Here is an 18,550-nt window from a genome sequence, read left to right on the forward strand (position 1 = left end):
AGCAGACACCTGCTCTGCAGCCCTCATCCCAGAGTGGCCACAGGATGCGGAGTTGTGCCGGTGCTCCCTGCAAGATGAGATCATTTGGGTGCAGCACAGCCTTGCAGGTCCCCAGCACTGCAGAGAGCAAGGACCACACTCCAGGCAGGGTCAAGGGCAGGAAACTGCAATGCACTCTCTCTGAAACCTACTTCCTGGTTGTGGATAGCACACACACATACACACGAACATGCATGGGTTACCTCTGCAGTGCCTCACTTCTGATTATTTTCATCCTGTAGAAAATGATAAACATGGCAAGCGAAAGATTTTGTTGTAATGCTACAGTTACACTGAGCCTTCTTAGGACAGTTGTCAAAGTGGTGGATAAATGACTCAGCAAGCAACACTTCTGACACCTGCAGCAGAAATGCTGATACACAGAGCAGACCTCGTAAACAGAATTAATGAAATTGAATGTGACAACAAAGGGATGAATGGGAGATGAGAAAAATTACTAGAGAGCTTTGGTGTAATTCTTCTGGAAGATTCTCTCAGGCATGGTTTCCTGTGGTTCTGAGGGCTGCAGTGTTTGAACTAGAGTTCCACACTGACTGCAGCAGACACCTGGAGGCAAGCCAGAGAATGAGGGAGGGAGGGAGGGACGAGAAGAGAGAAAGAGAGAGAGGGAGAGAGGCAGAGAGAGAGAGAGAGAGAGAGAGAGAGAGAGAGAGAGAGAGAGAGAGAAAGAGAGAGAGAGAGAGAGAGAGAGAGAGAGAGAGAGAGAGAGAGAGAGAGAGAGAGAGAGAGAGAGAGAGAGAGAGAGAGAGAGAGAGAGAGAGAGAGATAGGCCAGGAGAGTGCTAAAGTTCTATTTGACAGATAGTAAGTGCCGGAGTCCTTCTGATCCCCCTCCGATAAAAGAACTGATGACTCCGGCTACAAAGATACACACAGGCAGGAGGCAGGCAGGAGGCAGGCAGAGGCAAACAGAGAGAGACAGGATTGAAACAACCGAGCCTGCTCACAGTATATCCATTTCATTATAACATGATTGAAATAGCTTGGGAATACTGGCCATGTAAATCCTCTGATCCGATTGGAAGCCATTAATCAGAATCAGAATGTCATTGGAGTCATCATTGGAGTGATGTAATTTTGATAAACATAACCAATGTTCAGTTACAGGTAGAGATGCCAAGGTTATTGGTTTCAGCCAGTTGGTGGACCTTACACTGTTAATGCTTTTATCCCATCCTCCTAAAACCATAAAAGGCTGCCTGTCATAATCACTGGGAGTGCAAAGCTCATTCTTAACTTTGACTAGAGCAGACCTTTGGCCACCTTATGTAGAGAATATCACTGGCAATCAGGAAGTCTCCAAACAGATTGCTCATATCTATGACAAAATGGCTTGCAGTCATAAAAAATACATGTCGACTGTATTGTATCATGAAACCACACCTACCCATAATGGCTACCACACACACACAAACACACACACACACACACACCACTAAAAGCCTTTTTTTCTCAAACTAATTCGCATCCATACCAAACACACAGCACATCTCGTCCATGAAAGAGGATCCTCCCGTCTGGCGTGAGGCTGCCAGGTGCATTACAAAGCCTCATCCATTAATGATGACAATGTCTTCCAGTTACACAGGTAAACATCCTCTCATATTTGTCACCTGCTCTTACCTCTAGGAAGTCATTCCATGCCACTTATACCTGTAAAGTAGTTCCTAATTTTCTGCTACAAGCTTTACTTAAAAACCACAACATACATATAGTCTGATTGTGGCCCAGCCGCTCCTAAGCCTGACCTTTGGCCCTCCATGACACAAACCAAAGGTAGAGTGATCAGAGAACATTCTGAGATGAGAAAGGGGCAAAAATGTGTCATTCTGTAATTCTCTGGGGCAGCGACATATTAACATGTCTAGTACCATTCAGAAGTGGGGATAAAACAAATCAACTTAAAAGAGGTGTGTGCGGCATTGAACATGCTCAGATAAACACATACACTCAAACAATGAACTCAACACTTAAACAAGGACATTCAATCATGAAAGAGTACATGTAACATATCATTTATCAAAATATAGTTTGACATGTTGGGACCAAATCCCTCTAGACTTCCATCTTGGAGATTGGTTTCAGGTTTTATAGACCACCGCATTTTTCTAGGGTTCCAGTCAGACCTATCTATATTAACCTCTAACCTACATTCACCTTTGACCTGGAACAAGTCCCCTGAGACCTGGAGAGCATCTAAGGTCATGACATCAACCATCTTGTTGATTCTGCAATTGAATGAGCGCATCACAAAAATTGAATTGGATGTACCCACAAGTGGGGTTCAATTTGAACTCCAGAACATTCCACAAGGTACTTGATGATGCGATGCCATGTTTACTGTAGTGCAGTAACTTTTGTTATTGTTGTAGTGCAATCTAAATACCATATACTCCATACAAACACAAAAGTAATTACGCCATCCTACATTCGCTCATACACACCAGCTTATCTCGCTCTTGTGACAGGTTTAGGTTTTTGTGCGTCTCCTCCAGTGTTACATAATCTGCAGAGTGAATAAAATCCTGTTGCTGAAAAACAGATTTTAGTGAATAGACTCCAGTGTGTTTGAGATTAGATGGGAAAGCCAGAGTGAAATTGAGCTGCTCACATGATCACACAACACTTCCACAATCAAGGCTCTGTAACCAGAACACAACTTAAAATACAACCTTTATTTGGTGTTTTCTGTTCTGTATGGTGTTGTTGAAATATGATATGGGGTTTGTCCCATTTCTTTTTGGCATCATCATACATGTGTGTTACAGAACACAACAACCAATAGAAAATACTCACTTTTATTTGTCAATAATATCGTGCTATGCTTTTAAAAATACATTACATTTAGTCATTTAGCAGACGCTCTTATCCAGAGCGACTTACAGTAAGTACAGGGAAATTCCCCCCGAGGCAAGTAGGGTGAAGTGCCTTGCCCAAGGACACAACATAATTTGGCATGGCCGGGAATCGAACTGGCAACCTTCTGATTACTAGCCCGATTCCCTCACCGCTCAGCCACCTGACTCCCAAAATACTACACAGAACTTCTGACACCTGATAAAGAGACACTAAAACTGGAAAGTCATGACATTCCGTTTCATTCTCTGTGCTTTTTGCCTCCTCCTCACACTAACAGTTTCCATACTGCCCTTGTGTCTTGTATGGGACAGGGCCAGAGACAGGTGGCCAATGGGGGAGACAGGAGAGCAGTCGAGCATAAGAAATCGGGTTATCAGATACTCCCATCCACACCACCGCTGCAATTAGACCTGAGAATCTACCGTCATCTGACAGCATTGGTGCTGCCGACCCGGTCACGTCTACTGAACACACAAACATCTCCCCACTATTGTGTTTTGCCAGACCTAATAATTTGTGTGTGTGTCACATAAATACTTCCATTGCGTGTATTGCATAAAACGATAGAAGAAATGGTTTAGGGTCTTTCTTACAATGCCTTTTTGTGTAATTATGAACATAAAAGGGAGCATGCGATACATGAAAATTGAGCTAATTATATATAATAGTAGATTTTATAAAATAAAATTATTGATGTCTTATATAAATGCATGCCCATTGCTACTGGGTGGCTATCGAAGTAATCTTATTTTGTATCCAAAAAGATTATGCCTAATGTCCATAGAACACATCAGAACAAGAACTCTCGTCCAATGCCAGTTGGCAATTCCGATTTCTATGGACTAGAATGCAGCGGCAGCGCAGACCAAGGGAGTGACGCATTGCAGGTACAAACACACCAATCAGAGACAGCTATTTCACCCAACTACGTCTTGTGCCGCGCAAGACCTATCGCACACTAGCAGAAATTATATATCCGCAGTTATCTAGTTCTCCTGCTACGTGCAGTTTTTAATTTAAATACGAAATTAACTCTCATTTGTAGGAAATAAAGTAACTTTTTATTAATTTAGTATGCCATAACATGTACCATTTATTCAAAATATGTAATTTTTGTCTATTATTTTAATTGAGGAAAAAGGAAGTTGGCGGAGGGATAACACACGGAGGAGGAGTTATAGTGCAGCCGTTAAAGGCGCGTCAAGTACTTCGTCGGTGCATTCAGCCAGTTGCCATTTGGGGTTATAGTTCTGTCACAGTGTGTTTTGCGGAGTGTCGATCGTAATCCCGTTGCTACATTTTCATCGAAATGGTGAGTGATTCATTTGCACCTGTTATTAGAGATATCATCTTTTTGCAACGAGACAGTTTATACTAGGGAACTGTAAACTTGACTAAGCCAGTAAGATGACATGGTACTTTAGCCATGCTGAAATGAGCTCCCCTGGCACTACGCGGGCGCGGACTCCTAGCAACACAAACCGTAAAGATTGTGTACGCTACTCGCTTAGCGAGTTTTGCAAATCAGACCACACCTTGTAATGCTAGCGAGCTTTAAGCAGTTGGGAACGGTCATGTGCTGGGGACTGTTGCTCGCAATCTAGAAGATCTAGCTAGCTAGGTATATTCACCGTTGTCTCTTAAATTGCATGGTAGTGTCTGCCGTGATGCCATACAGCCACGCTGTATTACTATCGAGACGATAGAAACTTTCCAATCTAGTCTCGGTCGAGGTATTATTGCTAGCTTTGATATTTGTTGGATATTTGCCACTAAAGTATAAACGCAGACGCCAGAAGGTTAGCTAGCTACTGAACAATACCGCAGTACATTTTATTCGGAATACTACGGAAGTCAACTGGTAGGCTGCAGTACTCAACAGATTGAAGTTGCCGTTTTCGTTGCTATCTCATTGCCTAGTACAGTAGCTAGCTTGCATTCGTTTACCGCCATATTCAGGGTCAACTAACGCTCGCTAGCTCATCGTTATGACTTTGTAGCCGATGTGACATTCCTCAGTGATTTCAAATAAGATGGCTAAGTAAATGTTCTTGACAATCTTGCATATGACTGTAATGCTATACTTATGAGTCCCTGACGTTCATTGCGACCCAAACAATGACCAACTGTAGTAAGACAGCAGACCGCATAATTATCAATCTAAAGGCTCTAAAGATGTCTTGATGATAGCAAACCTACTGAAATGTCCGTTAAACAGCTGCCCAGTTTTGTCTGTGGATAATCCGATTTCTTGTAAAGAACTACCTGAAATGGTTTTGTAAAAGACTGAACAATATACTGTAAGTAGTTTAATCAACCCTAACCCCTTGTCTCCCTCTCCCCTAGGCTGATCAGTTGACAGAAGAGCAGATTGCCGGTAAGACATCGTTGCATTGAGCTCCTCAGCCTCCTACGCTGGCACGTGGCCGGCCTTATGGATCCCGCACCCCTCTCGCATTGGATTTATATTTTCGCCTTTTAAGGCTTCCATTGGGACAGCCTCTGGCCATAAAACTGGGACGAATGGCCAGGATGTTACCTGCCTGTTCTAACACTAAAGGACTCCCTCATGGAAACGCTTTGCATTTTTATGATTGCAATGATCGAATCATCTAGTGAGGAGTTCTATTGGTCTTTTGAATAACTTGGTTTCCTGACAGCCTGGCCTGATGCGACCTTTGCCCTGGGTGTGGCCTTGTCGTAAAATGTGTTTATTAGCAAAGTCTAATTGTAGTTCTGATATGATTTATTTGGCACTTAATCTAAAGATGGGTGCCAAATGACAGTTGGGCAGGTTGTAGTTTAATATTTGTGGTTCACTTCAAAAGTTAATGAGGGCATGGCATTTTCAATTTAATGTGATTGGGTTGCTGCCAACAGTTTCAATTTGGGTGTAGTTGGTATTCAGCTTTCAAATTGCTGACTGCTACCTAGACTGTTCTTTAGTGGCAGATTGTACGTTCCTTAGCATCCACTGTTTGCTGACAACAAGCAGCTCTAGGAGAGCGTTTGTTATGACCAACAGTCACATTTCCACTCCACCCTTGATGGCAATTTTTCCCCATGTGTTTTTCCCCCGTAAGTGTAGCGGTCACTTCCCACAGTTGTGGGTAAAGACACTTGTCACTATGGTCATTTGGGTTATGGGTTCTTGACTAGCAAAAGGGATTTCCTGACTTGGGCAGGGTATAATTTGCCAAGCAGCCCCCCTCTTTTAATGAAAGGAAGTTCCCTTGCACGGCTAATGACCCAGGCCCAACTGGAGGCCTTGTTGGGTCTCTCCTGATGTCTACAAGCTGCTGCATGCCACTACTCATTGCAGATGGGTCCATCATTTTACTCAAGGGCCCCTGGCCACCTACTCACACAGCAGCTTGTCATTCATTCTGCTGTCTGACTTTTCCTCTGTCCCATTTACTGTCCACAGATTCTATCCTTGTTTATACAAAAAACAGAGCACTTATTAAATGTGGACTGACTTGTCACTACAGATGGGTTTGTCACAGGAACATGGGTGATTTAACAGCATTAGGGTCATGAGTTTTGTAATGCATCGGGGGCGTTAGCTTGATGTGAATGCCACGTGGGCTTGGGACAGGAGCATTCTGATTTGATTGCAGGACCTTGTTATTCCATCCTCATGGCTCCTCTACAGTCTAGTTCTGTGGTGCTTATACTGGTGTTGATTAGACTCACGGGCATTGTGCGGTTTGGTCCTCAAAAGGTGTCAAGTGACTCATTCAAACCTCCCTAAAGTTGACTCTCCCGCATCTTCTCTGCAGAGTTCAAAGAGGCGTTCTCGCTCTTTGACAAGGACGGCGATGGAACCATCACCACCAAAGAGCTGGGCACCGTCATGCGCTCGCTGGGTCAGAACCCCACGGAGGCCGAGCTGCAGGACATGATCAACGAGGTGGACGCCGACGGTGAGCAGGGCTTCACGATGACACGATGTCGTTATTAGAAGATGGGTCATCTACAGGCTCTTCTAACCCGTGCCCCTCCCCCCTCCCTGCAGGTAACGGAACGATAGACTTCCCCGAGTTCCTGACCATGATGGCCAGGAAGATGAAGGACACGGACAGCGAGGAGGAGATCAGAGAAGCGTTCCGTGTCTTTGACAAGGTACCGCACCCCACCCCCCTCCCTTTCTGCTGGTCCCCTCTGAGGTGTGCTCATTTTGGCAGCTGGCCGCTCACTTAACGCCCACACGGGTCCTCTGCAGGATGGCAACGGTTACATCAGCGCTGCCGAGCTGCGTCACGTGATGACAAACCTCGGGGAGAAGCTGACAGATGAGGAGGTGGATGAGATGATCAGAGAAGCAGATATCGATGGAGACGGCCAGGTTAACTACGAAGGTTGGTAGAGGTTTCTAATGGGGATTTGCAAATCACGGTGGCCAGTTTTTTGAGATTGTGTGAGATCATACTGACCTCTGCTTGTTCTCTCTTCCCTTGCAGAGTTCGTACAAATGATGACGGCGAAGTGAAGGCCTTGTACAGATTTTTCTTATAAATAATTTGCCTTTTTTTTTTCTTGTAATTTATCTGTAAAATCTTAATAGCCCCCCCACCCTTCGTCTTTCTCCTGCTGTCCAAAGGAACTGCATGTAAACTGCATAGGCTCTTGAGTCCCCATGTCCCTTTTGCTGTCATCGTGTTTTTGGAGTGACGGGAGCTCGTACTACCAGATGCCCGTCGCGGCCCAGGGGCTGGAGAGCTTAGAACCCTCCCCGTCATGACGGCTCAGCCCCCTCGACGCGTGGCGACATTGGAGACCTGTCAGCTGGTGGTCACTCGACAACACCGTTGGCATGGAAAAGATGTGGAGAAGTTAACTCTGCATGGACTACGGACAAAGTATATATGGAAATCTCTTGGCATTGCACTACTGCAAAAAAAAAACGAAAACGAAAAAAAAAGAAATATTATGACACGGGTGTATCTTCTAGGTACTCGTACAACTTTTTGTATCTGCTGTTCTATACCAGAAAACAACTTTTGTTTTAATCTTACTATGCTTTTTAATGTTTTACTCACATTTCTTTTTTCCTTTTTTTTATGGCCTTCGGTCATGCCTCAAATAATCCATTCCAAGTTGTATATTTGTTTTCCAATAAAATTTACAATTTACCCAGATTTGGAAGATTTGTCTTGTTTTTCTCTGCTATGACGGCCCACTCAGTGTAATGGATCCCATTTTTTTAAATTGAGAATCTTCCTTTTGATAACATGCCATGCTCTGCTTGTAAACAAATCCTCATGAAAGATGTTTACCTAACTCAAGTGACCCTGTAAAATTCCCAAGCACTGAAGTTCATCAGCCAATGCCTCCTAGCTTTCAGCTTAACCCGGATCAAATCTATTACTGTCATTGAAATAAAAGCACTGAGTGGGATCAAAGGTTTCTATTTTGAAGTGCTCATGATAGGACTTGACATTAGATTCCCTCTCTTCTGTCCAGCCCCTGTGTCACCTGGTACATATCTGATCATATTGGCTCAGCACCAGAAAGTTTGCTGTCTTGGCGTAAGCCCCATTCAGTACAGGTGTCAGGTTATTGTACATCATTGACGTAAATGGTATTGTACCCACTTAGTTTCTCTTCATTTCTAAGTATTTGAGTTAGTTACAGTATCTTGCAGAGACACTTATTTTGATGAATGATGAAATAAAGCTAACTGTTGACCACCTTCATGCCTCATGTTCCTTTGTGTGCCAACCGCCTGACCTGCCGTCAAACTGGCAAGTCATTCAGGAACAGGGCCCAGTCAGCAGACTAGAAGAATGACTGTATTGTATTCCTGTCTCTGGTAGTTCTTTGTGTCAGTACTATCAGATGGCACATTTACATTGCACAGCGATGCAAGGCTAGAAAGTATGCCAGACAAAAGGATAGCAGTGAGTGGCATAAATTTACATTCAGATGTCAGTGAAACTATTCTGATAGAAGTCATTTACAACTCTGTTGTTTTATCTGATTTTAGATGATTCTCGGGCCCCCCATCAGTGTCAAAAACGGACAAAAGTAGACTGATGTCAGAAATTGTCATCATGACATAACTAAATCACTGTTTTCTCTGCAAGTATCTGCTTAAACAGAAGAGGGCACACAGGAGCACCTCTTTGACAGTGTAAACAACCTCAATTCCTTCCTCCAAAGATTGTAGTTCCCATGTAGCCTAGCAACATGGCAGAACCTTCAGGACTGCTCCCAGAGAGAGATCTCAGTGGGCTCTGGATGATGGTCTTTAGTTCCAGTTCACAGTGTGTGCGCTTAACAGCACCTATCTACATCACTCAGCTGCCTTCTGAGGGAAGAAGAACCCATAGAAGCAACTAATATGCCACTAGAGACAGGAACTTGAGGGAGGTGTGCTTTCTGTAGGCCCATTTCAGAGGATCACTCAGAAAATAGTGTAATGTATGGTATAGGGCAACTGGTTAGCATACATGGTTTTGTGTATGATTTTATGGGATGACACATTTATAAGTAGTGTATGATGCAACAAAAAACATCTTCTGATTTAGATGTTAGATAGTTGGAGGTTGGGGATAAAGGAAGAATATCACTGTAGAATTTGTGGTGGCGTGTTATGTAGTCAGCTGTGAGCTGCATGTCTCACAAATTATGACCAATAGATAGCCATGCCATAATTCAAAACACCATGACATCTTTCCATTGTGATATATGAATAGGGATTTTGACACAATTGTGAATTCTAAACATACACTGTATGTCATCATAAAGGAACCTACAACTGTTGGACTATAAAACATTGTGATTATCTCCTAACTGACCACCTAGGTTCAACCTGAATCTGACCAAAGGCTAAATATAGACCTACACACTGGATGCTTGCTGAAAAATTGATCAATTGTGAGGTTGCTAGTGGAAACAGTCACAGGCCAATAGAGTGTGTCTGTAACTGGAGCTCTGGGTCCAAACAGTAGACGTTCCAAACAGACGACTGCTAGAGTGTAGGAAAATGGCCCCAGGGAAAACTAAAGACATATCCAAAGGTAGCAAAATAACAAAAGAAGATGATAGATCTGACCAAAAGGTAAGTGACTGTTCAATTTGTGTCATCATCATACACAAACTTGACATTTCTCTGTACTCCTTCTCAATGTAAGTGTGGACAGACAAGACAGTATTGCCCACTGTTGTAGCCTTAATTTTGAAAAGCAAATATTGCTGCACCATCTCCATGGTCAACACGTCACACCCATGTCTTTTTATGTGTAGGGCAATGTCAAACCAGACCTGTGTGACCGAGGAGGCTGGTGGATGGGAACGCTTAAAGTAAGTAGATCAAAACAAAGCCTCACAATCTCAAAATGGTGCTTTCAAACACAAACACTTTCGAAATATCTTTTTATCGTCAAGCTGGATCCAGTTCCATAGTAATCGCTGATATTGCAGCCAATGGCTTGGGCCCACTTTCTTTTCCTTTTTTGACCCGTCTCCCCTCCAGGACACGCCCATCCCAGGTAGCTACCACATCCGGGACTTCCTTGAGGAGGCAAGTCTGAACCCGGTGGGGAAGACGTATGGCTTCAAGGCTCGGGGCAGGGAGATTCAGCTGCTGTATGTGCGTAAGGGAGACCTGCTGCTGCCTGGTGCCTACAGCTTCACAGACTCCATCCAGGAAGCGCTCCTTCGCAAGACCAGCTACTCCTTCAAGAACTGCCCTCGCCCCCTTAACTACACCCTGGGCATTAGGGACAAGGTGGGGTAAAACAGGGGCTGGCAGGATGCTCAGGGGTAGTGTTGAGGGAGGAGGTGAACGTGGAGGGGGAGAAGGGTAAAAGGAAGCGTGTATGGAATGCTCGACACATCCATAATGTATGAGTGTATTATTGTTTGAATGTCACATTAATTTTTCCAAAAATATCAGATACTTGAAACTATTTGTTTCTGAATGTTTTGCAATAAACCCAAATAAGGTTAGACAAAAACTTATGATATGTAAGAAAATGTTGCCAAGTAATATTTGGATTGTGCTACTTTATCCTGGGTCTTAATCTGAAATGCGTCTATTCTAGGAGATAGACCTTTCACCTTGTCACTACAATGTGATAGACAAGCCAGTGCCCAAGACACCTTGCAAGTAAGATTCAGTCCAACAATACATTTTGTACATTTACATGTCTGTCAGTACATTCCCAGTATCCATCGCACACAGTTAAATCATCTGTTGAATCACAGCAAGATGGCATCCTCTGAATCATAACTTCAGCTCTCTGAATCATCCTCTTCACCTGCTCAATTTTTGCTCTTTCTCTCCTCTCTTTCTCTCCTCTCTCTCATGATTGTCTTTCTTCTTTCCTTGCAGGCATGGAATATTCCGTTCAGCAGTTCAGCGTGTCAGCTTTCTTCCTGTGAGTATCTAGTCACCAGTACTTGTGACTAAAACGTCTTCCGCTGTGAACATGCTATGTATGTACAGTATCCAGGTTGGGTGGTTGACTACTATTTGATGAGCTAAGCTCCAGAAATAATGGGTTGTTACTATTGGTCTGTTGGGACCTCCATGATGATCTTTTTGATTTTATTTGGTTGACTGACTGACAACTCAGGTTTGGTTGCAGCATGCAGGAGCTGTGAGTTCGGAGTGCGTACTTGATGGACATTTGAGCCATGTAGGCAGCTGCCTAGTATTGACAGAGAAGGAAGGGAGTCAAGAAATCTGAAGGGTGTCATTACTACGACATTGGGAGCTGTTTTTAGTTTTTAGTGGTGGCATGACTAGTCTTAGACAAGTTTATTGTCAAAGGTTAAACAGCTAAACAAATCCTGTGGTGTTTCTATCATGTGGGAGCCATGTAACCCACTGTCTGCTTGAGGAAGAGGCAGGGTTAAAATATAACCAACAGTCAAAGGTCATAGTCTTGAGGGTTCACACTTTGAGAAGAGAATGAGCTGGTTGGCCTTATTTGAAACACTCACATTGAAATTGGAATTAAAGAATTTCAGTTTTTCTGAGAATTGCTAACTCCGAATATGAACTTCATTTCCCACACATTCTCTGAGAAATATCTTCAGGGCTTAGGGGGTTAAAAAAACAAATAGAGAAGGATTGTTTTTTTGTTTGTGTGAGTACTGATTTGACTTAATTTTACTGTCCTCGGGCCGTAACTTGTCCCAGATTTGTTGGTCTAATGTCTGGTGCACGTGCTGCAACTCACGAGAAAAACTATTATTCTTATTCCTTTATGACAAGTCTAATGGACTAAGACAATCGACTGTCTAAATAATCTCCATCGTTAGTTTGTCTGACGTGACCTCCTTGTCAAAGTTCCTGGTAGACCAGCCGGAGCATGTGGTGTTTCAATGAAAATAGCTAAGCACGGGGTGCTGCCGCTTGGCTCGCTGACACCCATAATTAATCAAAGGTCAAAGGTTCATGAGGCATTTGCGGCAGAGGCCAGTTTTCTGTGCCACAGCCCGGGAATGTGGCACTCTGTCAGCGTGGAGGCAAAGTAGGCCACCTTGCACACGGAGGGAGATATCTGCGACGCCATGCCATCTCACGGGGGAGGAGAGAGAGAGACAGAGAGAGAGAGAGAGAGAGAGAGAGGGAGGGAGAGAGGGAGGGAGGGAGGGAGGGAGAGAGAGAGAGAGGGAGGGAGGGAGGGAGGGAGGGAGAGAGGGAGGGAGAGAGAGAGAGAGAGAGAGAGAGAGAGAGGGAGGGAGAGAGAGAGAGAGAGAGAGAGAGAGAGAGAGAGAGAGAGAGAGAGAGAGAGAGAGGAGGGAGAGAGGGGGAGAGAGGGGGAGAGAGAGAGAGAGAGAGAGAGAGAGAGAGAGAGAGAGAGAGAGAGAGAGAGAGAGAGAGAGAGAGAGAGAGAGAGTGAGTGAGTGAGTGAGTGAGTGAGTGAGTGAGTGAGGGAGGGAGGAGGGAGAGAAAGAGACACAAACCGAGAAGGATATAGAGAACTTCCCTCCCCCGTGTCCACTTTAAAAGCTCCTGTGAAATACACCTGCATTAACACCTACCACTGGGATCAGCTCCCACCAGGCTGGGCCAGGAAGGCAAGCAGACAGACAGGAAGACAGACAGACAGACAGACAGACAGACAGACAGACAGACAGACAGACACACTACACAAGACAGATAGAAGTGGATAGAGAGGTGAGCTGGCATATATGGAGCAGGAAACCCACAGAGAGGCAGAGAAAGAAAGACAGACAGACACGCAAAGAGGATCAAGTGAACTTGCCACCAGGACCAACTGCCACGTAGTGCAATAATGCATGCTGCCATTTCAAAAGTTCACAGAGGAGAAGGAAAATCTTTTTTTTTTTTTGCCATTTTTTCTTTTTTTTCTTTCTGTAGTCAGGAAGTACAAGCGAAGTGAAGAGTTATTGGCACAAAGCTGTCTGATATTAAAAAAAGCACTTCATCACGAGGAAGGAGAGAGTGAAGGCGTGGGGGAGGAGGGAGAGGAGGAAGAGGGGAGGGACTGTTCTATTTCAGTCTTGCTGGTGAATATTATGTGTGTTAGTGGGTAGGGGAGATGAGTGGTAACCTATGGTGAATTATATCTAGTCTTATGGTGAATTATATCTAGTCTAAAGGAGTTACAGTAACAAGAGCCAGATGATTTACTACACCATGCCATGTACAGTATGTACAGTGTGACCAATGCAGTAAGTATATGGATCATTGTCTAGTTTTGTGCAGTTGCATTTGCCTGTATATTTATAACGAATAGCCTAGTCAGTCAAATCTTTGAATAATCAGTCTAACATCGTTTGGTATGTGCGCTCGTGTATATATGTGTGATTTGTCATTTCTATGTTTAGAGGGAGGGACCTGCTCCAGGACACTACAATCCAAAGTCCAGCCCCACCAACAGTATAACTTCCTGTTTTAGGTCCACCTTGCCCCGCCTACACAGTGTGCGCTCAGTGAGTGTGAATCATATCCAATCACAGTCTACCACACCATCCACGACAGTGGAGTTATTTTAGGCTGTAAAGCTCCAGCGCTGCTTGAGGCCTTTTATGTTACATTGAAAAAGGGTATACTTCTACATGGATGTATTTTTTTCATTGTGTGTGTGTGTGTGTTTCCGGCAGAGGACCCCCGGACCAGGGACCTACGAGCCCTCCTGGCTGATGGGCCATCGTCTAGGAACAGAGGCCAACATGGCCCGAGCCCACGGCCTCTTCTTCCGCAGTGTGTTCTAGCACCGCATCCCCCAGAAACACCCTGTCCTACTCTGACTACCTAATTCGCTCACCCTCACTGACTGACAGATTGCATGTGACACAGGGTGATGCTGTTTATTTTTCCTTTCAGTAAAAAAAAAAGCCTGTGTGCCTGAAAGAGAAGAGATTTTAGAGTTTGATTTCTTAGACATTCGCCTGCCTCATGGCAGTGACACACGCATCTTTTATCCTGCCAAGGGCACATGGCGAAAGGCATTCGATTTGCCCCATCTGATTTAGTGACACAAAGCAGGGAGGCATAATGATGTTATCTGCAACACAGAGTACTTAGGTTTATCCAAGGGCCTACTTTGGGTCCTACTCTCACACTCTCACTCCCTCCTTCCCTCCCTCCTCTCTCTGTTTATCTCGGCCTCTTGTCCATTCTCTCTCTAATTCCCCTTCACTGTTTCTCTATCTCTCTCCACCCCCCCTCTCCTCCCCCCCTTTCTCTCTCACCCACTCTCTCTCTTCTTTCTCTCTCTCTCTCTCTCTCTCTCTCTCTCTCTCTCTCTCTCTCTCTCTCTCTCTTTCTCTCTTTCATCTGTCTGCTGGCAGTCAGGCTGTTATGCCTCTCCACTATCTGGGCCCGGCTATCCACTCATGAGGGGGAATGTAGCTCAGTCATCCATCACATGCACATAGCTTAGAGTGGCATGCTGCACACTCAGATAACACATCTGACATTATGCACAAGGGGACTGTGGCAATAAAACGACTATTCTTATCACTGTACAATGCATACGCTCTCCGAGAAGCAAAACAAAGCCTGCAAATAGTGTCAGTCAGGTTACACATACACGGCCACAGACTTGATAGGATCGAAGTCAAGGATACAGAGAGGCTTGTAATGTTTGGCTGAGACACACATTGAGTGTGAATATGGGCAAACCATTTTGAACTATCTTTTGAGGTGATTTTTTGAGGCTGTTTTGAGGCACATGAATGGTTTCCTCCACATGAGTTCACAACCTCTGCCTCCTACGCTTTTACCACACACTCCCAAGCATTATCCCAGGCACATCTACGGTGGCCTCGGATTGAATCCCTCGGCACTTGGCCAGGCTGAAGACTGGTTCAAGTGCTTCAAGAGCACCGCTCTCATTCCAACATGTTATTCTACAGGAGACAAAGGATACACTGACATCATGAAAGATAGGGAGGGAGGAAGGGAGAGAGAGGGAGACAGACAGACCCAGGACCTAGAGGGTGGGCTTCTTGAGCTGTGTGCTATCTAAATGCACCAACACATGGCAGGGGTCATTACCAGTCCCTTGTAATCTGTCCCCATCTACCCACACACACACATCTAGCCACACACACACATCTACCCCCCCCCCCACACACACACATATATCAACATACACACATTGCTAAGGCCCCCTGAACTGTGTTGATCTCTGACATATGCCTCATATCGACGGCTTAACACCCTCCATCTCCCAGACCAGCCATGAACCAAAGCCTGATCCCTTTCCCTTTCTCACACGAACAGACACACACGTATACACAAATGCATGCAAACTCTGCACAAACATACAGACACACACACACATACATACACACACACACACACACACCCACACACACACAGTAGCTCTCATCAGTGAGGGAAGGATTACATCAGTGTAACTAGATGATCTCTCTCCCCAAAAGAATGAATAATGACTGTGAAAGCAGGCAAAGCATAAGCAGCCTGCAAGCTGCAAGCAAGACATCCACTGACACGCACATTCATTAAAATGATGAAAATCTTTTTTTTTTTTCAATTGAAATACAGGCTTTTGCAAAAAAGCTCAAAGCTTAACGAGTATATGTGTGTGTCTGTATGTGTGTAAATGTTGTGTGAATGTTTTGTGTGTGTGTGTATGTGGGCGGGGGGGGGGTGTCATTTGACACTTCTGCTGTTGGACAGGCCCAGCAGTAGACACAACCCAAACATGAACCCTTTGTTTCTGCAAACGCTTAATGGATTCAGCTGAAAGTCACAAAGCCACAACCAGTGACAATGCTGCTCTTTGGTAGCTTTCCCCAGTCGGACACCCTCGGCCCTAACCCTGCAGGACAGATAGGTTGGCCCAACTCAACCGGAGATCAAATTAGTGAGTAATTCAGGGACACATGTTGTGAAAGAGTTCCACAATTATCCAAACCTTGAGCTGTTTTCAGATCAGGCATGTACAAACACAACCTAATTTGTCACCAACTCAAGGTTGACAAACATACAACACCACACACAAGGCAACCATTGTCTCATTCACAGAGCATTTGAAACAAAATGGACGTCAAGTCAAAGACAATGCTAATCCTAACCACAACAGTGCTACAGGGTTACATTTTGTGAAATTCCAGCAGACTCAAAAGTGCCCTGTGGACAGAAACATAGTTGGAGGCGTTGTCATGGCCTTCGCACACTGCCCCCCTCAGCAGGAACCACTTGTCCTCTCTCTGCCTCCTACACCCTGGCGATGAGTAGTGGCTAGCGGAATCCAGCAGGGCAGCGTGACACCAAACCGGGTGACCGGGTGTCCTTTTACCCAGCCATTGACAGGCACGATGGCGCGACATAACGTCTCTATTAAATGACATATAAAAGTTTAATGCAGTTGAATGGGCCTCTGTTAGTGAACACGGGGTCATTGTTTTTCCCTGTGATGGGGCTGGCATGATGTCGAGGCTGTGGGACGCGGACCAAGGGCTGTTCTCCAGTGCGATCAGGTGAGGTGGATTGATGAGACGTGACATGAGGGCACTGTGGCTGTTGATTGATCTAACGTCATCGGGCCTTGTTATCTCGTCAGTGTTAAGCTCATACCCCCAGCGCTGTGGAGGGGGGAGACCAGCGCTGTGGAGGGGGGAGACCAGCGCTGTGGAGGGGGGAGACCAGCGCTGTGGAGGGGGGAGACCAGCGCTGTGGAGGGGGAGACGGAGTGAGACGTGGAGCGTTTCGGCGGAGCGTGTCAGTCTGGAGAGAGCTCTTAAAATATACTTTGTTCTCATACAGACTTTTTTTTTTAATATTGGTCCTCGGGACCCCCTGCCCTGCATGTTTTTTGAGATGTTTCCCTCTTCCAACACACCTCGTTCAAATGAATTGGCCGTTCAGCAGAAGCCTGATAACAACATATTCATTTGAATCAGGTGTGCTGGAAGAGGGAAACATCTGAACCGTGCAGGGCAGGGGGTCGCGAGGACCAAGATTAAGAAAGGCTGTATGAGCAGGGTTATGAATTAGCTCCATGGTCCAGACTTATCACCTGGTTTGTATTTTCGGATCACCAAAGGTGACCAATAGTTCCCCCCTGGCAGCTGTCCCATTGGCGAACAAGGCCCTTTCCTGCTGTTACCCCCTTGTGGTCGGCTACCAGTAAATGCCTTCCTTGTCCTAAATGCCAGCCCACATTCTGTAGTTGGCCATTAGCCCTGGCATGTCCTGCCCTCTGCCACTCTCCTATTTACCTGCAAAGGATCCCAGTCCAACACCCAACTAATCAGTCACACCGTTTTATCGAGGGGTGCGGGCTTATCGTGGATGTAACTGGGCCTGGAAACACGATATCTAACCCCAACACACTCCCAAGCACAGCACCACTGCACTCCCCGGAGTTGAGGTGAAGCTGGCGGCATAGCGACCTGGGGGTAACCAGAGAGCAGCTCCAGGGTCGAGTGGCATCACAATGACGCAGAGCTGACCCACTGTGGACCCACGCAGCCGCCGTGACCCGCCTGCTCAGGGGAGTCGACTCACCTTTGGGAGCCCTTTCGAGGGAGAGATGGCGCACCGTCGTGTCTGTAATACACACACACACACTTTGTGTTGTATTCATTTAGCTGATTTTCATCCCAAGCGTACCACACACACACACGTCTAGTCCAAGTGTGTACCTCAGACTGAGAAGCACCGTGGACTGAGAGCGACAGTAAGATTAAGGTCCCGTTTTGTTGCTGAGCTGTGTTATGACCTCTTGTTCTAGAGGCTTCTGTGAAATGCAATAAGAAATTGAATGATTTGAACCTGAAACCTCTCGATCGGCAGTCAAATGCTCAACCAGTGAGTAAAACCTTTGTTTGTAAAATCTTTATCAGTTTGTACATATCATAGAAGCCTCTACAACTGGAAGCGCAGCATAACACATCTCAACAACCAAACAGGACCTTTATCTTACTGTTCTCAGTCTGAGGTACACACTTGGACTGGACGTGTGTGTGTGGCTAATTATTCAGAGCAGGCCCGGGCGATGAATGAAGCTGGCCTGAGCCCTTCATCAGCTGATGTCATCTTGAGAGGCTTTGCTACAGGCGAAGCCATTCATTAATCAGCTTCCTTTTACCAGTCCTGTCACGACCTTACCCCAGCACCACTGTTATAGATCGCTCCTCGTCGGCCGGGAACACGCCGTTCGTCTGCCACA

At 45.4% G+C, this 18,550-nt stretch overlaps 2 protein-coding genes across 2 annotated transcripts; both read left to right on the forward strand.

Annotated features, from left to right (window-relative positions):
• Positions 1-4,098: 4,098 nt before the first annotated feature.
• Positions 4,099-8,059, forward strand: calm2a (calmodulin 2a (phosphorylase kinase, delta)). The gene is made up of 6 exons (XM_062463872.1): positions 4,099-4,230; positions 5,265-5,295; positions 6,701-6,844; positions 6,937-7,043; positions 7,144-7,279; positions 7,382-8,059. Exons 1-6 carry the CDS (start codon positions 4,228-4,230, stop codon positions 7,408-7,410), a joined length of 450 nt encoding a protein of 149 aa, XP_062319856.1. The 5' UTR covers positions 4,099-4,227; the 3' UTR covers positions 7,411-8,059.
• A 1,684-nt stretch (positions 8,060-9,743) lies between these two features.
• On the forward strand, positions 9,744-14,253 carry stpg4 (sperm-tail PG-rich repeat containing 4). Its single transcript, XM_062464634.1, has 7 exons — positions 9,744-9,984; positions 10,170-10,226; positions 10,399-10,653; positions 10,970-11,034; positions 11,260-11,305; positions 13,731-13,835; positions 14,007-14,253. Exons 1-7 carry the CDS (start codon positions 9,910-9,912, stop codon positions 14,115-14,117), a joined length of 714 nt encoding a protein of 237 aa, XP_062320618.1. The 5' UTR covers positions 9,744-9,909; the 3' UTR covers positions 14,118-14,253.
• Positions 14,254-18,550: the final 4,297 nt, after the last annotated feature.

The sequence above is a fragment of the Osmerus eperlanus genome, chromosome 6 (assembly GCF_963692335.1).
Source record: "Osmerus eperlanus chromosome 6, fOsmEpe2.1, whole genome shotgun sequence".
NCBI classification, from domain to species: Eukaryota; Metazoa; Chordata; class Actinopteri; order Osmeriformes; family Osmeridae; genus Osmerus; species Osmerus eperlanus.